Below are 16632 nucleotides of genomic sequence, written 5' to 3'. Positions count from 1 at the left end.
AATAAATTTCTCTCTCATTAATCCTGATACTCACTTTAATAAAAACCCAGTACTAGATATGGGAAAACAAACTGAGATTCAAGATAGCGAGAATATCCTTGTATAACCTGGGTATTATGATCTGTGGTTTTGTGATTCTACGGATCATCTTTTTTTTATGATCCACTAATGACAGTAAAAAAAAAAAAAAAAAGAAATACCCCACCCATCAATACTTGAATAATGGGAAGGGATTTATATCACAACACCTTAAGTAAAGCAATTTGGTATATCTCTGCTAGCCCATTCAAGTAAAGATGCAGCCCTGGTTGGACCTGTACTGCTCCACTGAGTGAGGTACCTGCCATATAATGCTGAATGCTTTTCAGCTTCTATATATCTGCATTCATATTCTGCCCTGTTACTTGGCTGGTTCTATGTGTCTACGATCTGTTTCTGCTTAGTCTTGTCTCCTGCTTCAGCACTGGTTCAACTGGACCCCTTTTTCAAGCACTTCAGGCCTTCCCCTATCTGTGCTCCTTGCTGGTTTAAAAAGAGAAAAATAGTTCTGTTTCCAAGTCCTGCATGGGTCTCTCCACCTGACATTCAGTCGGAACTTGCCTGTCTCCTGAGTTCCCTGTTCTTGATTGTGCCTTGTCTCTCCTTCTGCCATGCTTTGTTTGGACTTCCTGGCTTTGGACCTTTTGTCTGTCCTGAGCTTTGCTTGCCTATTTCAGACATTTCCACTAATCTGACCTTGCCCTTAGCAATAAATATAATAGTAATCCATAAAATAAAATCATGGTGTCATAAAATGTACCTGAACACATAGAACAATTAAGGCAATACGGAAAACAACCAACAAAAAACCACTACTACTAATGGCCCTGAGAAACTCTTTATCTCAACTTTAACAAGTCAGGTCCAAAACCTCCAACTAATGTGGAAAACAATCAGCCAAGCAGCCCAAATATCTACTAGAAAAATATGTTGATTGACCCTTTTCTGGAAATAAGGATAATCCACTTCTTGCCGGAGCTGAAGGAGAAGAGCATTCTCAAGCGCTGGGCTTTATGGATTTGCCTCCTTTGCAAAGGTACTCTCTGACTTTGCTTTTGCCTTATGGACTTGCTGTGTCTGCACTGGCAAATGCCCTTGGATTTGTTTTGCATTCCTCTTAGATAACAGTGTCCCAGCTGTGATCACTCCAAACAGGGGTCCCCATTCCACGCCTGCCTAAGCTCCAGCCAGGAGCCCTGACATAAATCTGTATAAACAAAAGCCAGGAAAACAATTTGCAGGTGAGATCTTTTTATTGGATTAACCTAGCTTGTTTGTGACTAACTTTCGGGTGTTACCTCCCTTCCTTAGGTCTGCATAGCCTGAGCTAAGGATGATGTCACCTGAACATACATGTAGATGGGGCAGTTGGGACTAAAACAGCACCCATGTCTCTGCAAATGCTTAAAAGAAAAAAAAATGAATGAAAGTTTGGCATCCTGTTGTTTCTTTCCAGAGCTTTGTTACTCTTTTTTTTTTTTTTACCTCTCTTTCCAAAGAAATCTTTGGAAGGGAAAGTAGAGGAAAGGAAGTCATCAGAAAGCTGCGGGAAGAATTTTCATCATTCATTATTTTCAGGTCAGCCAAGATCAACAAAAGGTTTTCACCACAAAAAAACCAAACTGAAACCTCATTTCGGGGAACTGGTGCCAAGCCATGGATATTTGTGGTATTTATGATCAGTTTACTGTGCTGGTTTAATGTAGATTATTAATGAGGGATGTATGGCATTCTTCAATGCCAGGCATGCAATGTGTTACACTTTCCTTCATTTTGCATGACAATTTTCCCATATCCATGATGTTTTACTTCCTGCTTTTTTTGCTTTTTTTTTTTCTGTTCTGCGGTTTCATAAGTGTCAGCCAATGGTAAATGTCAGTTGTCTGTTAACCTGAAAATTATGTAGTTCTTTCTAAATGGTACAATAATCCCATTTGATTGAATTACTTATTATTTTTCTAATAATGTTTGGTGGTATATAAAATCTTGCGAAAAGGGAAGTTAGCAGTCTAAAACCTTTTACTAATTATTTTTTTTTTCTAGTGAATTAAGTGCTCTTGATAAGTGCTGCATGGGCAGGATTGGGTTCCAAGGGCTTCCACAAAACTCTTGTACTACAGGCAGAGATCTGCAAACATTTCTCCTTGGCTTCTTGGGTAATATACGTAAAACCACTTTGTGATGAGACAGTATGACTTGTAAAGGCTCCCATGTCAAAATGCCATTTAGTGTGTTTCATGCTGGTGCTTTTAACTGGAAGAGCACTTGTGTACTGGGAGCTGTACTGTGACTGCCCACTCAGAATCAGCTGAATGACTTTCAGATGGCTTTGGGTCAGTGATGGTTCGGGCCAAGTATGGACTGTGACCTCAGGTGAAAGATGTTCTTCTCTGCCAATTCACTGAGGCATCTACACCCTGTTACATTGCCTGTGCTTTTCTTGGATGAAGGTACCTACCTGACCTGCAGTTGGCATCGTATCTCCAGTCAGCATATATACGGATGTAGATTTACCAGCTCCATTGGGTCCTAATAATCCAAATACCTCCCCTAAAACAAACAAACAGTTACCTTAGAGAATGTTCTTTCTTACAGCATCAACATTTTGATAAGGCATATAAACGAATCCAAAAACTATAACAATAGTACTAGCATGTGTTTATTCTTCACAATCAGAATGTGCAAGGGGTGGAAGCAGGTACAAACAGCTAGTCTGGATGGCTGGAGTCTGGAAAGGAACCAGGCGAGCAAAACCATCTCATCTTGTTGGAACATGGAAGAATAGCCTATCCTATTGGCAGGCAAGAGTTTTTGTTGAATAAATAGGGGAGAGATTGCTTGGATAAGCCATCTTCAGAGCATGGCAGTAAGCTATAGGAAAGGAGACGCTCTTCCAAAAAAGGGGCTGGCATTGTTACAAAATCTACTACTGCAGGGGTTCTTAGGAGGAGGAAGAGCAGTAATGTTTGGAAGGCGGATTGATGCACTTCCAACTCCCCCCCTTTTTTTTTTTTTTCAGAGGAAGGAAAGAAAGAAGGTGGATTGTAAGGGGATGAAGATGATGGAGGAGCAAGGGAGTTTTAGATCTTTATGTACTCATTTATTATGACTGAACATTGGAGTTTAGGAAGCTTGCCATGTGACGTGGGGCAGGTTTTAAGCTCCCCTTTTATTTTAATTATTAGCTCCACCTATGGTGGAAACACGTCCATGGAACTCTGTCCAGCGTAGGTCACGTTGGGAAGTAGACTGGGTTAACTTGATGAGGACACTAGATGTAATACGTGGGTTCAGAAAGGGACCCGAACATTAGACCTTAATTACCCTTGATACTTAGAAGGCATTTGACAGGGTAAAGTGGGGGTTTATGGAGATGGCATTGCAAGAGTTTGGCATGGGAGATAATATCAGATATCGGGTTATGTCCAAGGGTAGAGGTCCAAATAAATGGGGTCTCTTTGGAATTTTCTCATCTTGAGAGGGAAGCCAAATAAGGTTGCACCCTCTTTCCCTTTCTATTTACATGTGTGACAGAACTCCTGGCAACTCATATTAAGAAAACCTTCAAATTAAGGGAATTACAGCGAGCGGGGTGAAACAAAATTCTTTCTGTAAGCAGATGACATATTGATGTGTTTCAAACTTAGAAGGCTTATTACCCTTGCTGCTAGAAAACAGAGTGAATTTGGATCCCTCTCTGGTTATAAAATAAATGTCAACAAATAAGAAATAATAGTTGAATTTGAGAGTATTGTAAGAGTAAATTGGGAGTCTACTAAAGTGGAGTGACAGGAAGATTAAATATTTGGGAATCTATAAGAATCAGTCAGCCAGACCTGAGTGAGCTGTACCGATTAAATTATTGCAGTATTCTCTCTCTGTTTAAAGAGGACACATGGATTCTAAAAACAGTGTTGTTTAGGAGCACATTCAGCTTACTGTGCTGGATACCCACATGCTCATCACTTCTGCAGAATGTAAAAGTTGGGGTCCTTGTTTGTTGTTGTCTAAATCCAATTCCCCTTTTCCCCTGCCATTGAAGCAGAGATCCTCCTATTCTGTGACTTTGTACTTTTCTCAGGAGTCTCTCATGGGGCACTTTGTCAAATGCCTTCTGAAAAACCTAATATACTACATCCACTGGTTCACCATTATCCATTCACATGTTTATTAACCCCCTTAAAAAAAAATGTAGCAGATTGGTGAGGTAAGATTTCCCTTGTGTAAATCCATGCTGGCTATGTCCCATTAAAATATGTCTTTCTATATGTTCTGAGATTTTCTTCTTTAGAATAGTTTCTTCAATTTTTCTCAGCACTGAAGTCCGACTCACCAGTCTATAGTTTCCTGGATCAGCCCTGGAGCCCTTTTTAAAGATTGGGGTTACTTTGGCCACTCTCCAATCTTTGGTTTAAATGGACAACTTTAATGAGAGGTTACAAATTACTAGTAATAGATCTGCAATTTCATTTTTGAGTTCTTTCAGAACTTTGGGATGTTACTCTTTAGTTGTCTTATTACATCTTCCAGCAGAAGGAAATCATCATCATTGAATACAGCTTCCAGCTCAGTTATCTCCCCCAACATCCTCTTCATTTAGTCTTTCTGCGATGTCTTATTTTTCCTAAGTGCCCCTTTAATCCCTTGATCATCTAACAATCCAACAAATTCCCTCACAGACTTCCTGCTTTGAATATATTTTAAAAATGCTTTTATTATGAGTTTTTGTTTCTACAGTCAGCTTCTTTTCAAATTCTCTTTTAACCCATCTTAATGTTTTACATGTAATTTGCCTTTTATACTTTTTCCTTTTATAACTGAGCAGTAGTATTGAATCCTTATGAGGGCTTACATAAGACATGGGCAATGCTGATGCAACTGATAACACTCTCTTGGATGTATGTTGGAAGGAATGTGATGGCAGAGGCCAGTTAACCCACATTATATACTCTTGTCCAGTTTTCTCAGAATTCTGCAGAAAAGTAAAAGGCTGCATTGACTCTACACCTGGAGTTACTTTACTGGAAGCTCCAAGTATCTATATATTCTTATACTTTCCTTTTTTGATCCAAGGGAAAGACTGGCCAGTTTAATTTAAATAATGATATTAGTTGGTTGTAGCAAATTGGAAGAATAATTTATCCCTGGCAGTGAAAGAATGGTAAGTTGCAGTTGGTGAGATGATACAGATGGGGGTGTTAGCTGCTAATATAAAGGGCACCCCAGATAAGGCCAGGAATTTGTGGAAGCCAGTTTTGCATTAACATTACTTGTTCTTTAAGGATGAGAACGAGGAAGTTTGCATTGTGATTTCACTTCATTACACTTGATTATTATTGGAGGTGTGCTGGGAAGAATTCATGGGAAGTCTGTTAGTGCATTATATAGGAGGAGTTATTATTTCACTTGATTCAAAAAGTAACATGTTACTTATTGAATTGATGGATGCAATAATACATATGTTGATGTTTAGTATGTCATACATAATTTTGAAAACATGCTTTATGATTCATCTGAACATGTAGGCAACATCTCCTCTTGGACTGCCAACTGGAACCTCAGATGTCAGTGTCATGATGGACAGCATGCATCTAATTTATTCATGATTCTTTTTCTTGTTTTAGCTTGTTATTTTTTTAATTGCTCACCCCTGTAAATCCAGTTTTCAGCTAACATTAGCAATAGGCAATTTTACAAAAGAGAAAATATAAAAGCAGGTAGACAAAATAAAGATCAGGAAGCAATTAACGTGACTATGCTTATTGATACTAACCTTTTTTGACACAGAAAGAGATATTTTTGGTGGCTGCTTTCTTCTTTTTTTTGAAAATAGAACTTGCCTTCATGTCCTTGTATTCTTTGCGTAGGCTGCTTGCTAGAATTATTGGTTTCTGAGAAAGCAAGAAAATGAAAGAAATTAAAAAAGAATGAAAAAGCAGTATGTCTGGTTACATTAGAACATAAAAAGTTGCAATTCTGGGTAAGAGCAAGGGACCATCAAGACCAGCATCCTGTTTCCAAAAGTGGCCAATCCAGGTTACACGTACCAAACAATAAGTAGATTCCATGCTACTGATGCCAGTAATAGTAGTGGCTATTCTCTACATCAACTTGATTAATAGCAGTTAATGGACTTCTCCAAGAACTTATCCAAACCTTTTTTAAACCCAGCTACACTAACTGCCCTAACTGCATCCTCTGGCAAAAAATTCCAGAGCTAAATTATGCGTTGAATGAAAAATAATTTTCCCTGAATTGTTTTAAATGTGCTACTTGCTAAATTCATGGAGTGCCCTCTAGTCCTTCTATTATCCGACATAGTAAATACCTGATTCACATTTACTCCTTCTAGACCTTTCATGCTTTTATAGACCTTTATCATATCCCCTCTCAGGCATCTCTTCTCCAAGCTGAACAGCTCTAACCTCTTTAGCCTTTCCTCATAAAGAAGCCATTCCATCCCCTTTATCATTTTGGTTGCCCTTCTCTGTACCTTCTCCAGTGCAACTATATCTTTTTTGAGATGCAGCAACTAGAATTATACACAGTACTCAAGGTGTGGTTTCACCATGGAGTCAGGGCCGGTGCGTCCATTAGGCGAACTTCGACGGTAGCTTAGGGCACCGAGCCATAGGGGACGCTGAAGAGCAGCCACGTGGTGCCGCAAGCGGGGTCTATCCCACTCGTGGCAAACAGAAATAGAGACTGTGTGCTTCTCAGAGCTGCAAGCAGTGCATTTGCGGCACTGAGAAGCACACAGTATTGCGCCCCACCCCTCCCTACCTGTTTTGGCGCCAACCGTTTCTATTTGTCTTTGCTGCGAGTGGGCTAGACCCCACTTGTGGCACCACGTGGCTGCCCTTCGGCGCCCCCTACGGCTCGGCACCCTGAGAAGCACACAGTCAGTACCGAAACAGGTATGGGGACGCAACCGGGGAAGGGGCATAACCGGGGGGGGGGGGGGGCGGCAGCGCAAGGGACATCTAGGGTGCCCACTACCCTTGCACCGGCCCTGCATAGAGTGATACAGAGACATTATGACATTTTCCATTTTATTCACCATTCCCTTCCTAATAATTCCTAACATTCTGTTTGCTTTTTTGACTGCTGCAGCAGACTGAGCCCACGATTTCAAAGTATTATCCACTATGACGCCTAGATTTTTTTCCTGGGTGATAGCTCCTAATATGGAACCTAACATCATGTAACTACAGCATGGGTTATTTTTCCCTATATGCATCACCTTGCACTTATCCATATTACATTTCATCTGCCATTTGGATGCCCAATCTTCCAGTTTTGCAAGACCCTCCTGCAATTTATCACAATCCGCTTGTGATTTAACTATTCTGAATAATTTTGTATCATCTGCAAATTTGATTTCCTCACTCGTCGTATTTCTTTCAGATCATTTATAAATAAATTGAAAAGCACCGGTCCAAGTACAGATCACTGTTTACCCTTATCCACTGAGAAAATTGACCATTTAATCCTATTCTCTGTTTCCTGTCTTTTAACCAGTTTGTAATCCACAAAAGGACATTGCCTCCTATCCCATGACTTTTTGGTTTTATTAGAAGCCTCTCATGAGGGATTTTGTCAAACACCTTCTGAAAATCCAAATACACTACATCTACTGGTTCACCTTTATCCACATGTTATTAACCCCTTCAAAAAAATAAAGCAGATTTGTTACGCCAGACTTTCTTTGGATAAAGCCATGCTGACTGTGTTCTATTAAACCATGCCTGTCTATATGCACTCTGATTTTGATCTTTAGAATAGCTTCCACTATTTTTCCCAGTACTGTCAGGCTTACTGGTCTGTAGTTTCCCGGATCACCCCTGGAGCCCCTGGCCACCCTCCAGTCTTTAGTTACAATGGATGATTTTAATGATAAGTTACACATTTTAACTAATAGATCTGAAATTTCATTTTTTAGTTTCTTCAGAACCCTGGGGTGCATACCATCCGGTCCAGGTGATTTTCTACTCTTTAGGCTGTCAATCTGGCCTACTGCATTTTCCAGGTTCAGTTCATCTGACTCATCATCCTTGAAAACCATCTCCAGAACTAGTATCTCCCCAACATCCTCATTAGTAAAAACAGAAGCAAAGAATTCATTTAGTCTTTCTGCAATGGCCTGGCCTTATCTTCCCTAAGAGCCCCTTTAAACCCTCAGTCATATAATGGTCCAACTGACTCAATCACAGGTTTCCTGCTTCAGATATATTTAAAAAGTTTTTTAATTATGAGTTTTTTCCCCTCACAGCCAACTTCATTTGAAATTCTCTATTAGCTTGTCTTATCAATGTTTTACACTTAACTTGACAATGCTTATGCTTCTTCTTATTTTCTTCAGATGGATCCTTCTTCCAATTTTTGAAGGATTTTTTTTTGGCTAAAAAAGCCTCTTTCACCTTACCTTTTAACCATGTCTGTAATTGTTTTGCTTTCCTTCCATCTTTCTTAATGCAAGGAATGCATCTGGACTATGAATCTAAGATGGTATTTTTAAACAATGTCCACGCCTGTTGTACACTTTTAACCTTTGCAGCTGCATCTTTCAGTTTTTTTCTAACTATTTTCTTCATTTTATCAAAGTTTCCCTTTTGAAAATTTAATGTTAGAGCTGTAGATTTATATATTGTCCCCTTTCCAGTCATTAGTTCAAGTTTGATCAAGTTATGATCACTAATGCCAAGTGGCCCCAACACAGTTACCTCTCTCACCAAATCCTGCGTTCCACTAAGAATTAGATCTAAAATAGCTCCCTCTCTCATCAGTTCCTGAAGTAATTACTCCATTAAGCAGACATTTGTTCCATCCAGGAACTTTGTCTCTAGCATGTCCTGATGTTACATTTACCCAGTCAATCTCCCATTATTACTGCACTGCCAAGTTGGTTAGCTTCCCTGATTTCTCTTAGCATTTCATTGTCCATCTCATCATTTTGGCCAGGTGGATGGTAGTATACTCCTATCACTATACTCTTACCCAACAAACATGGGATTTCTAACCATATAGATTCTACTATGGGTTTAGACTCTTGTACGATCATTATCCTGTTGGACTCTATGCCTTCCTGGACATAAAGTGCCACACTCCCACCAAGTTGATCCTCCCTCTCATTGCAATATAATTTGTACCCTGATAAAGCACTATCCCATTGTTTATCCTCCTTCCAACAGGTCTCTGAGATATCTATATCATCATTCACTGCTATACACTCTAACTCTCCCATCTTACTTCTTAGACTTTTGGCACTGGCATACAGACATTTCAAAGTACGTTTTTTGTTTGTATTAACAACCTGCTTTTCAGTTGATAGGGATAATTTGGAATCCTTTAGCTCAAGTTATTCTTTATTTATAGGCACATGGACTACTTTTGCTTTTATTGGAACTGCTCTGTTATGATGCCCTAACTCTCCTGTTTCATTAGTATCCTTCAAAGATACCTTCCTCTGAACCATGCACTGCTGAGTGACAGTCGACTTTCCCCCTTGTTGTAGTTTAAAAGCTACTCTATCTCTTTTTTTTTAAAGTTAGCACCAGCAGCCTGGTTCCACTCTGGTTAAGATAGAACCTGTCCTTTCAGAAAAGTCTCCCCCTTTCCTAAAAGGTTGTCAGTTCCTTACAAAACTGAATCCCTATCATCTCAGCCATGCATTGAGACGCCGGAGCTCTGCCTGCCTCTGGGGACTTGCAAATGGAACAGGGAGACATATCTGATTGCTCACAGTTCTAGAATGTTGATATGGAACTGCCTTTCTGCTAATGACCAAGAACCTGGAGTCAGAAGTGACCCATATGGGTTCCCCATCCCTTGGTAGAGGTGTCTGTCGCTAATGTTACTTGATGAAGAGTAGCTGAAGTGATGCCCCAACCCTATGCAAGGTTCTAACCACCAGTGAAGTTCTTGCTTCATTTCTTGTGAGACATTCACTAAAGTTCTTAAGGGCTGAGCTAGCTGATCTCATTGGGAGCAGAGGCCCTATTGCAGGAGTCCTAAGTGGAGGCTTGTTAGTGATACCACATGAACTGCTGCTGCCATATGACCTAACACTACTAGTATTCCTCTGGTTGTTGTATGATCTGTGTTCACCAGCCAATGAGCTATGGATTGGAAAGCATGTGCTCGATCTGACCAGAGAAATGCTCTCTCCTGTAGTGCGTCTACCCATGCTGCTATGAACTTGATTTTCGAAACGGAACTAGGGTCAATTTTTCAAAATTTATTAAGAATCCTAGGGATTGGATGAGTTGCATCGTCTTCTGTAGGGAGGAAAATACTCCCTCCTGGGAAGTCATGGTCAGCAGCTAGTCATCCAGATAAGGGAATATGCAGATGCCCTGATGCCAGAATACACTATTACCACAACTAGGCATTTGGTAAGGACTCTTGGTGCCACTGACAGATCAAATAGGAGCTCAGGATAGTGAAAGGACAAGTGTAGGTATTGCCAGTGGGAGGGATGGATGGGTATGTGAGCATAGGCATCCTTTAGATCCAGGGCACACATTCACGCTCCCCCCCCCCCCCCCCCCATTTGGATGAAGGATAGAATTGTGTGAAGAAAGTTCATTTTGAACTTCTCCTTAAAAGGTTCTTATTCAGACTTGTTAAATCCAAAATGGGTCTCAATTCCCCAGTTTTCTTGGGGATAAGAAAATAGCCGGAGTAGAACCCCCTGGCCATATTGATTGGGCAGGACAGGTTTTATTGCCTGCTGTTTGAGGAGTGACTTCACCTTTAGGTGGATTTGTGCTGAGTGAGATGGTTCCAGATTGAAAGCTGAGCAATAATGTAACCTATGAAGCCAAGAGAATTGCAAATGGTAACCAGATTCCACAATCTTGAGCATCTAGCAGTCCTTGGTAATTGCACCATTCCTGCAGGTAGCAATGAATCCTTTCCCCTAGTGGAGAGGATGATTACTAGGTTTGGAGACTGATCAAAAACTCAGGCCAAGTTTAGGATGAACTTGCTGTGTCACTTTTGGTTGGCGCCTTTCATACTGTTGCGGAAGTAGAGGTGTAGCCCTCCACCACCAGCCCCTCCCCACACATCCCCCTCCCCCTCCCCCCACACTCAAAACCATCACCCCCACACACATATCCCACCCCTCCACACATCATCACCCCCACACATATCCTACACACCCACCACCACCCCCTCACACACACATACTACCACCCTTCCTACATACATTATCTCACACATATCCCGCAATCCACTACCATCCCCCACACCCTACCATGTCCCCCACACATACATATCCTTTACTACCTCCCCTACCACCACCACCACACCCTCCACTTTCCATATCCCCACACATGTCCACTCTACACCGACCCTCTGCAAACATATTACACAAACACACACACCACCCCCACAAACATATCCTGCATATACACCTCTATCCCGCATATATACACCACTATCCCTCCCCTACACACATCACCAACTCCTTACCTCCCCCTATACAAATGTATCTCACACACACAAACCACCACCCCAACACAAACATATCCCATATATACCACCACCCCTCTTTCGCACATATCAGCCCCCCCACCACACACACTTCTCATCTACATGACTTTCCCTGGCCACCTTCACATATGGTGGAAGAAAGGAGAGATCTACAAAGTACAGAGTGCAAGGGGGATGTTGTTGGCTATAAACACTTAACTCTGGCAGCTTAAAGAAAGATCTTTATTTAGATAAAAGTATGGGATATCCCAGGAGAGTGCCCTTACCAGCAATGCAATTCAGAAGCATCTCAGAGTACATTGTTGATACAATAGATTAAAAAGGTCCTTGGATTAAAAAAACATTAAAAAAATGATCACCATCTCTAATTTACACACCAATGAGCTAGTTTGATGGTCTGTATAACATTTCCTAACTGGTTTGGCATTATAATTTTATCTCATATATGGTAATGAGTGTGAATACTTGTAAATCATGTGATTTCTTGTAAACTGAGCCCAGAAGGCAGGAACAAAACTTAAGGCTAACCCTTGATATAATTTTTAACTTTTGGCATACTTCTAGCATTTCAGCATATTCTGGAATTTCAGAACCTTTGCATAGCTTTTACAAGTCTGATCAGTGCAATTTCATAGTGCAGAAATAATAGCTTCATAGAAAACCTTTTCAAAGCACTCCTATAGGGAAAGACTGTGTACAAATGCCTTCCTACACCTCACCTCCACTTAATATTCTCTGTACCACCACTACCACCTCCTCCAATTCCCTGCCCTCCCCTACCCTTCCACACCCACAGATGGGAAGAGGGATAAAAAGTACCCCCACTCACATGGGGAGAGGAGGATAAATCTGAGAGGGGGAGAAGGGGACCATATGTAGAGTGCAAGGGGGAACACACATGCATACTACACCTACACCACTGTTCCCTCCTCTTGTTAGACACATACATGTGTGCCTGCACGCACACATACACACACACACACACGCACACACATACACATGGGGGAGGAGGCAGCTACCAAGTGGAGAGTGTGAGGAGGGAAGGGGACAAAATGCGAATTCAAACACATATCTTCCCTTCACCACTTGCTCTCCCCTTCTTTCCACACACACATCCCCACAGGCACATCCCACCATCACATACAGAGATGAGAGGAGAAAGTGGAGAGTGGGAGAAATTCCCCTCCCCCAACATACCTACCCCTCCCCCTTAAATCACATACATCTCATCTACACCACTTCCCCCACTCCCACAGACAAAGGGAGAAGAAGTTCAGACTACCAAGTGGAGAGTATGTCAGGGAAAGTGTGCACACACCCCATCTACATCACCATTTACTGCACTCCACACCAGCACCCTGCCCCATCTCACCTCATCCACACAAAAGGGTGAATAGAGCAGGAAAAAGTGTCGCCACCCATACATAAAATATGGGCAGGGAAGGACACAAAATGGAGACTGCAAGTGGGAGATGGAGACCATGTGGAAAGTGCAAAGGGGAGGGTGTGCGCACATGTGTACACCCCCCTCGGTGAGGAAACAGGGATAAAATAGAGAGTGCAAGGGAGAAAGAGTACCACTAGCCCATACATACACACATCCCACACACTGCTGCACCATATACTAGTCCTGGGGGAATTCTGTGCTATTGCAGAGCGCAGAATTTGCACAGAATTCCCCCCCTGTGCAGAATTGCCAAATTCTGCATAGAAAATGGCAGAGGAGACCCTGGCATGCCGCAAATGGAGTGTGCAAAGATTAAGGCCCTGGCGCACCATTTGAAGCGAAGATGAAGGCTCCCAAGTGCTGCGGGATGCGCTCCGCTCACAGTGACGATGAAGGCCCCGGTGAGAGTGAATGTGTGTGTGTGAGAGGAGAGGGAGAGGGGTGTGAGAAAAGGGAGAGGGGTGTGAGAAAAGGGAGGGGGTGTGAGAGAGGGGAGGGGGTGTGGGGGAGGGGGGGGGGAGTGTGAGAGAGGAGATGGAAGGGTGAAAGAACAGGGAGAAGGGTGTGGGGGAGGGGAGGGGTGTGAGAGAGGAGAGGGGAGGGGAGGGCGTGTGGGGGAGGGGAGGAGGTGTGAGAGAGGGGATGGAAGGGTGAAAGAACAGGGAGAGGCTGTGAGAGAGGAGAGGGGAGGGGTGAAAGAGCAGGGGGGGTGAACACAAGTGTGTGAGAGAGAGAGAGCATGGTAGGTGAGAGAACGGGGGAGGGGGATGTTTGAGTGTGGTTGCCAGAGAGAGACAGCCTATATGAGGAGTGTGTATGTGTGTGTGAGAGATTTGTAGCTCGTGTGTATGAAAAAGGGATCGTGTGTTTGTGAGGGTGCTAGTCTGTATGAATGGATTGTGTATGTGTGAGAAAGAGCCTGTGTGAATGGGTGCATGAGAGAGAGACATAGATAGCCTGAGTGAGGATGTATGTGTGAGAGAGAAAGGGAGCTTGTTTAGGTGTATATGCAAGAAAGAGGGCCCTGTATGAGGGGATGGGTGTATGTGTGTGTGTGTGAGAGAGTGAGGGAGCCTGTATGAGGGTATGAGTATGTGTATTAGAGAGAGGGAGCATGTGTGGGAGAGAGGGAGCCTATATGAGGAGATTGTGAAGGAGTGTGTATGAGTGTGTGAGAGATTGGGAGCTCGTGTGTATGAAAAAGGGATTGTGTGTTTGTAAGGGTGCTAGCCTGTGTGATGGGATTGTGTATGTGTGAGACAGAGGCTGTGTGAAGGGGTGCATGAGAGAGAGACATAGATAGCCTGAGTGAGGATATATGTGTGAGAGAGAAAGGAAGCTTGTGTGGGTGTGTATGCAAGAAAGAGGGCCCTGTATGAGGGGATGGGTGTGTGCGAAAGAGTGAGGGAGCCTGTAGGAGGGTGTGTATGTGTATGTGTACTAGAGAAAGGGAGCATGTGTGTGAGAGAGGAAGGGACAAAGGGAGCTTGTGTGAGGGGCAGTACTGATAATGGGGTCAAACTCTGGGACTGGTGATAGAGTGGAAGGGATTGAGCCTAAAGGTGGAGGGGAGAGATACTGGCAGGTGGAGGAGTTGGGGCCTGAAGGGGCAAAGTGGCCAGGGGAGTAGGTAGAGCGAGTGGATGGGACACTTTTACAGTGAATTTCTAGGGAAATTCTGCTCAAAATACTTAAAATTCTGCTGAAAGATGCAGTTATTTATGTGGTCCTTCACATAGGTGTGGGATTTACATTATCATGAAATATACTAGGAAAAATAAAGATAAGATATGAACTAGAAATAATATCAGAAGAATGGTTGCAACAGGTTTCCAAAAAAGCTGGGGTTATAATTAGGGCCTGCACATACAGGCCCTAATTATAATTCCTAATATCAACAGGTTTGGGAAGGCTGAATATTTCAGACAACTTGTGGATTATTACCAAAAGTTGTGGTAAGACATGGGAGGGAAGATGTGTGTTGGATTAATTATGGGAAGACTTGGAAGAGCCTAACAGCAGTGGTGGTGACCAGCACTCTAACAGATATGCTCAGGATAGATATAGTAGATATAGAGGGCACTGATAGGAAACAATGTGAAAAAGTCATATAAAAGACATGGCGGGAGCTGGTATTTTTTATTGTATTTATTTAGAATAAGGTACTATAGACATGGAATGCAACATGAAATCAGACGTACAAAAAGGGTGAAACAATCAGCATTATTATGCTCGCTATATCCACGCAACCCCTTTTTTCCAATTAACAGAATACATATAATTGTCAGCTGACAAGGCACAAGACAGTTCATTCATTCACCATTCATACCATGTGCACTCTAACAGTAGCAGATTAACAATTATAAATACAAGAATATTACATTATCACATATCAAGCAGAAGGAAAAAGAACCCCCAACTACGCATAACAGTATACAAGAGAATCATTATAATTTATCGCCAAGCACTGGTATACCTCGCAGCATTCACTCTGTTTAATCGATGGAGGTGAAGCTGGATAACAATTCTCCCAAGCTAACACACAATCTTGCGCAACATTCCTCTTCACTGAAATCCCATCAAGTCTCTCCAAGTGCATCCATTCAGCCATGTACTGATACCACAACATATGTGAGGGAGGATTAGGTTGAATCCAACGTTTAAGGATACCTAACCTGGCCACCAGTAAGGCCATACGAGCAAATTTAATATGACTTTTTGATATTTTCGGAGCCAATGACATAGAGCCTAATATTAGAAATGAGCCTTCATACGGCAGTTTCATGTGAATAACATTTTCAATATGATGTAGCAGAAAGAAAAAATCTTAACATAGTGCATAAACGAATGTAACAATAAAGCCGTGTTCAGTCTGACACTTGATGCAGTCTAGGGAATCAATTATACCCATCATGTGAGCTTGAATATTGACTATATAACTATGATGTAACAACTTAAACTGAAGATCCTGATATTCTGAATCTATTACAGCGTGAAAGGCAATATCAAAGAAAGAGACCACCTGTTTTGAAGTAATTGAAAATCAAAATGACCGAGAGCAGTAGCCTATCAAAGAAGAGCAAATGTCTGAAGAAGAAAAAATAACATTAGGAAGCTTATACCAGTAAGACAGAGAATTCCCTTGTCTCTTGGGTATCCAAATATCTCCGCCATTGAGTTTGTTGAAAAAAGAGATGGATAATTGGTTAACAATTCAATAATGTAATGTCTTGTTTGTAAATATGCAAAAAAAAATATGTTTCTGTGAGAGAGAAAATTGTGTTTTCAATTGCTCAAAAGAGAAAATATATTGTTGTCCTTTACAATAAAACTGATGTATTTACTAAACCACTGCCCACCAGTCATATAACTTATGTTGTAACCCTGGAATAAAAATGGGGAGGTCCATATTCAAAGCCATTTAGACGGACAAGTCAAGAGTCATCCGTCTAAATGTCAATTGTGGCATATTCAGCCACTTATCCGTCTAAATTGTAGCTGGATAAAAAATGGGTATTTTGGGGGCAATCCAAGGAGGAGATGAGATATCCAGCTAACCTAGCCGAATATCGACTTCTGAGCCACTTAACCAGCTACATGCAAACACCTATATCCAGTTAAGTGCTGAAGCATTATTTAAAAAAATG

The 16632-nt window shown here is 41.8% G+C and overlaps 1 protein-coding gene and 1 long non-coding RNA gene across 3 annotated transcripts in view; one reads left to right on the top strand and one right to left on the bottom strand.

The window, feature by feature from the left end:
* LOC115090341 (ATP-binding cassette sub-family A member 9-like) overlaps positions 1–16632 on the bottom strand; it is a 306577-nt gene that overhangs the window by 37187 nt on the left and 252758 nt on the right. For both annotated transcript variants that reach the window (XM_029599290.1, XM_029599291.1), the window contains 2 exons: positions 5813–5930; positions 2498–2589 (listed from right to left, as the gene is read on the bottom strand). In XM_029599290.1, coding sequence (XP_029455150.1) covers positions 2498–2589; positions 5813–5930 — 210 coding nt within the window. The remainder of the gene's footprint in view (positions 1–2497; positions 2590–5812; positions 5931–16632) is intronic.
* On the top strand, positions 1201–16530 carry LOC115090342. The gene is made up of 3 exons (XR_003856384.1): positions 1201–1280; positions 1539–1617; positions 15977–16530. It is a non-coding gene; the product is annotated as an uncharacterized LOC115090342 (long non-coding RNA).

Source organism: Rhinatrema bivittatum, chromosome 4 (genome assembly GCF_901001135.1).
Source record: "Rhinatrema bivittatum chromosome 4, aRhiBiv1.1, whole genome shotgun sequence".
NCBI lineage: Eukaryota > Metazoa > Chordata > Amphibia > Gymnophiona > Rhinatrematidae > Rhinatrema > Rhinatrema bivittatum.
Note: the sequence above shows the minus strand (reverse complement) of the source record. Positions and strands in the feature narration are given on the sequence as shown.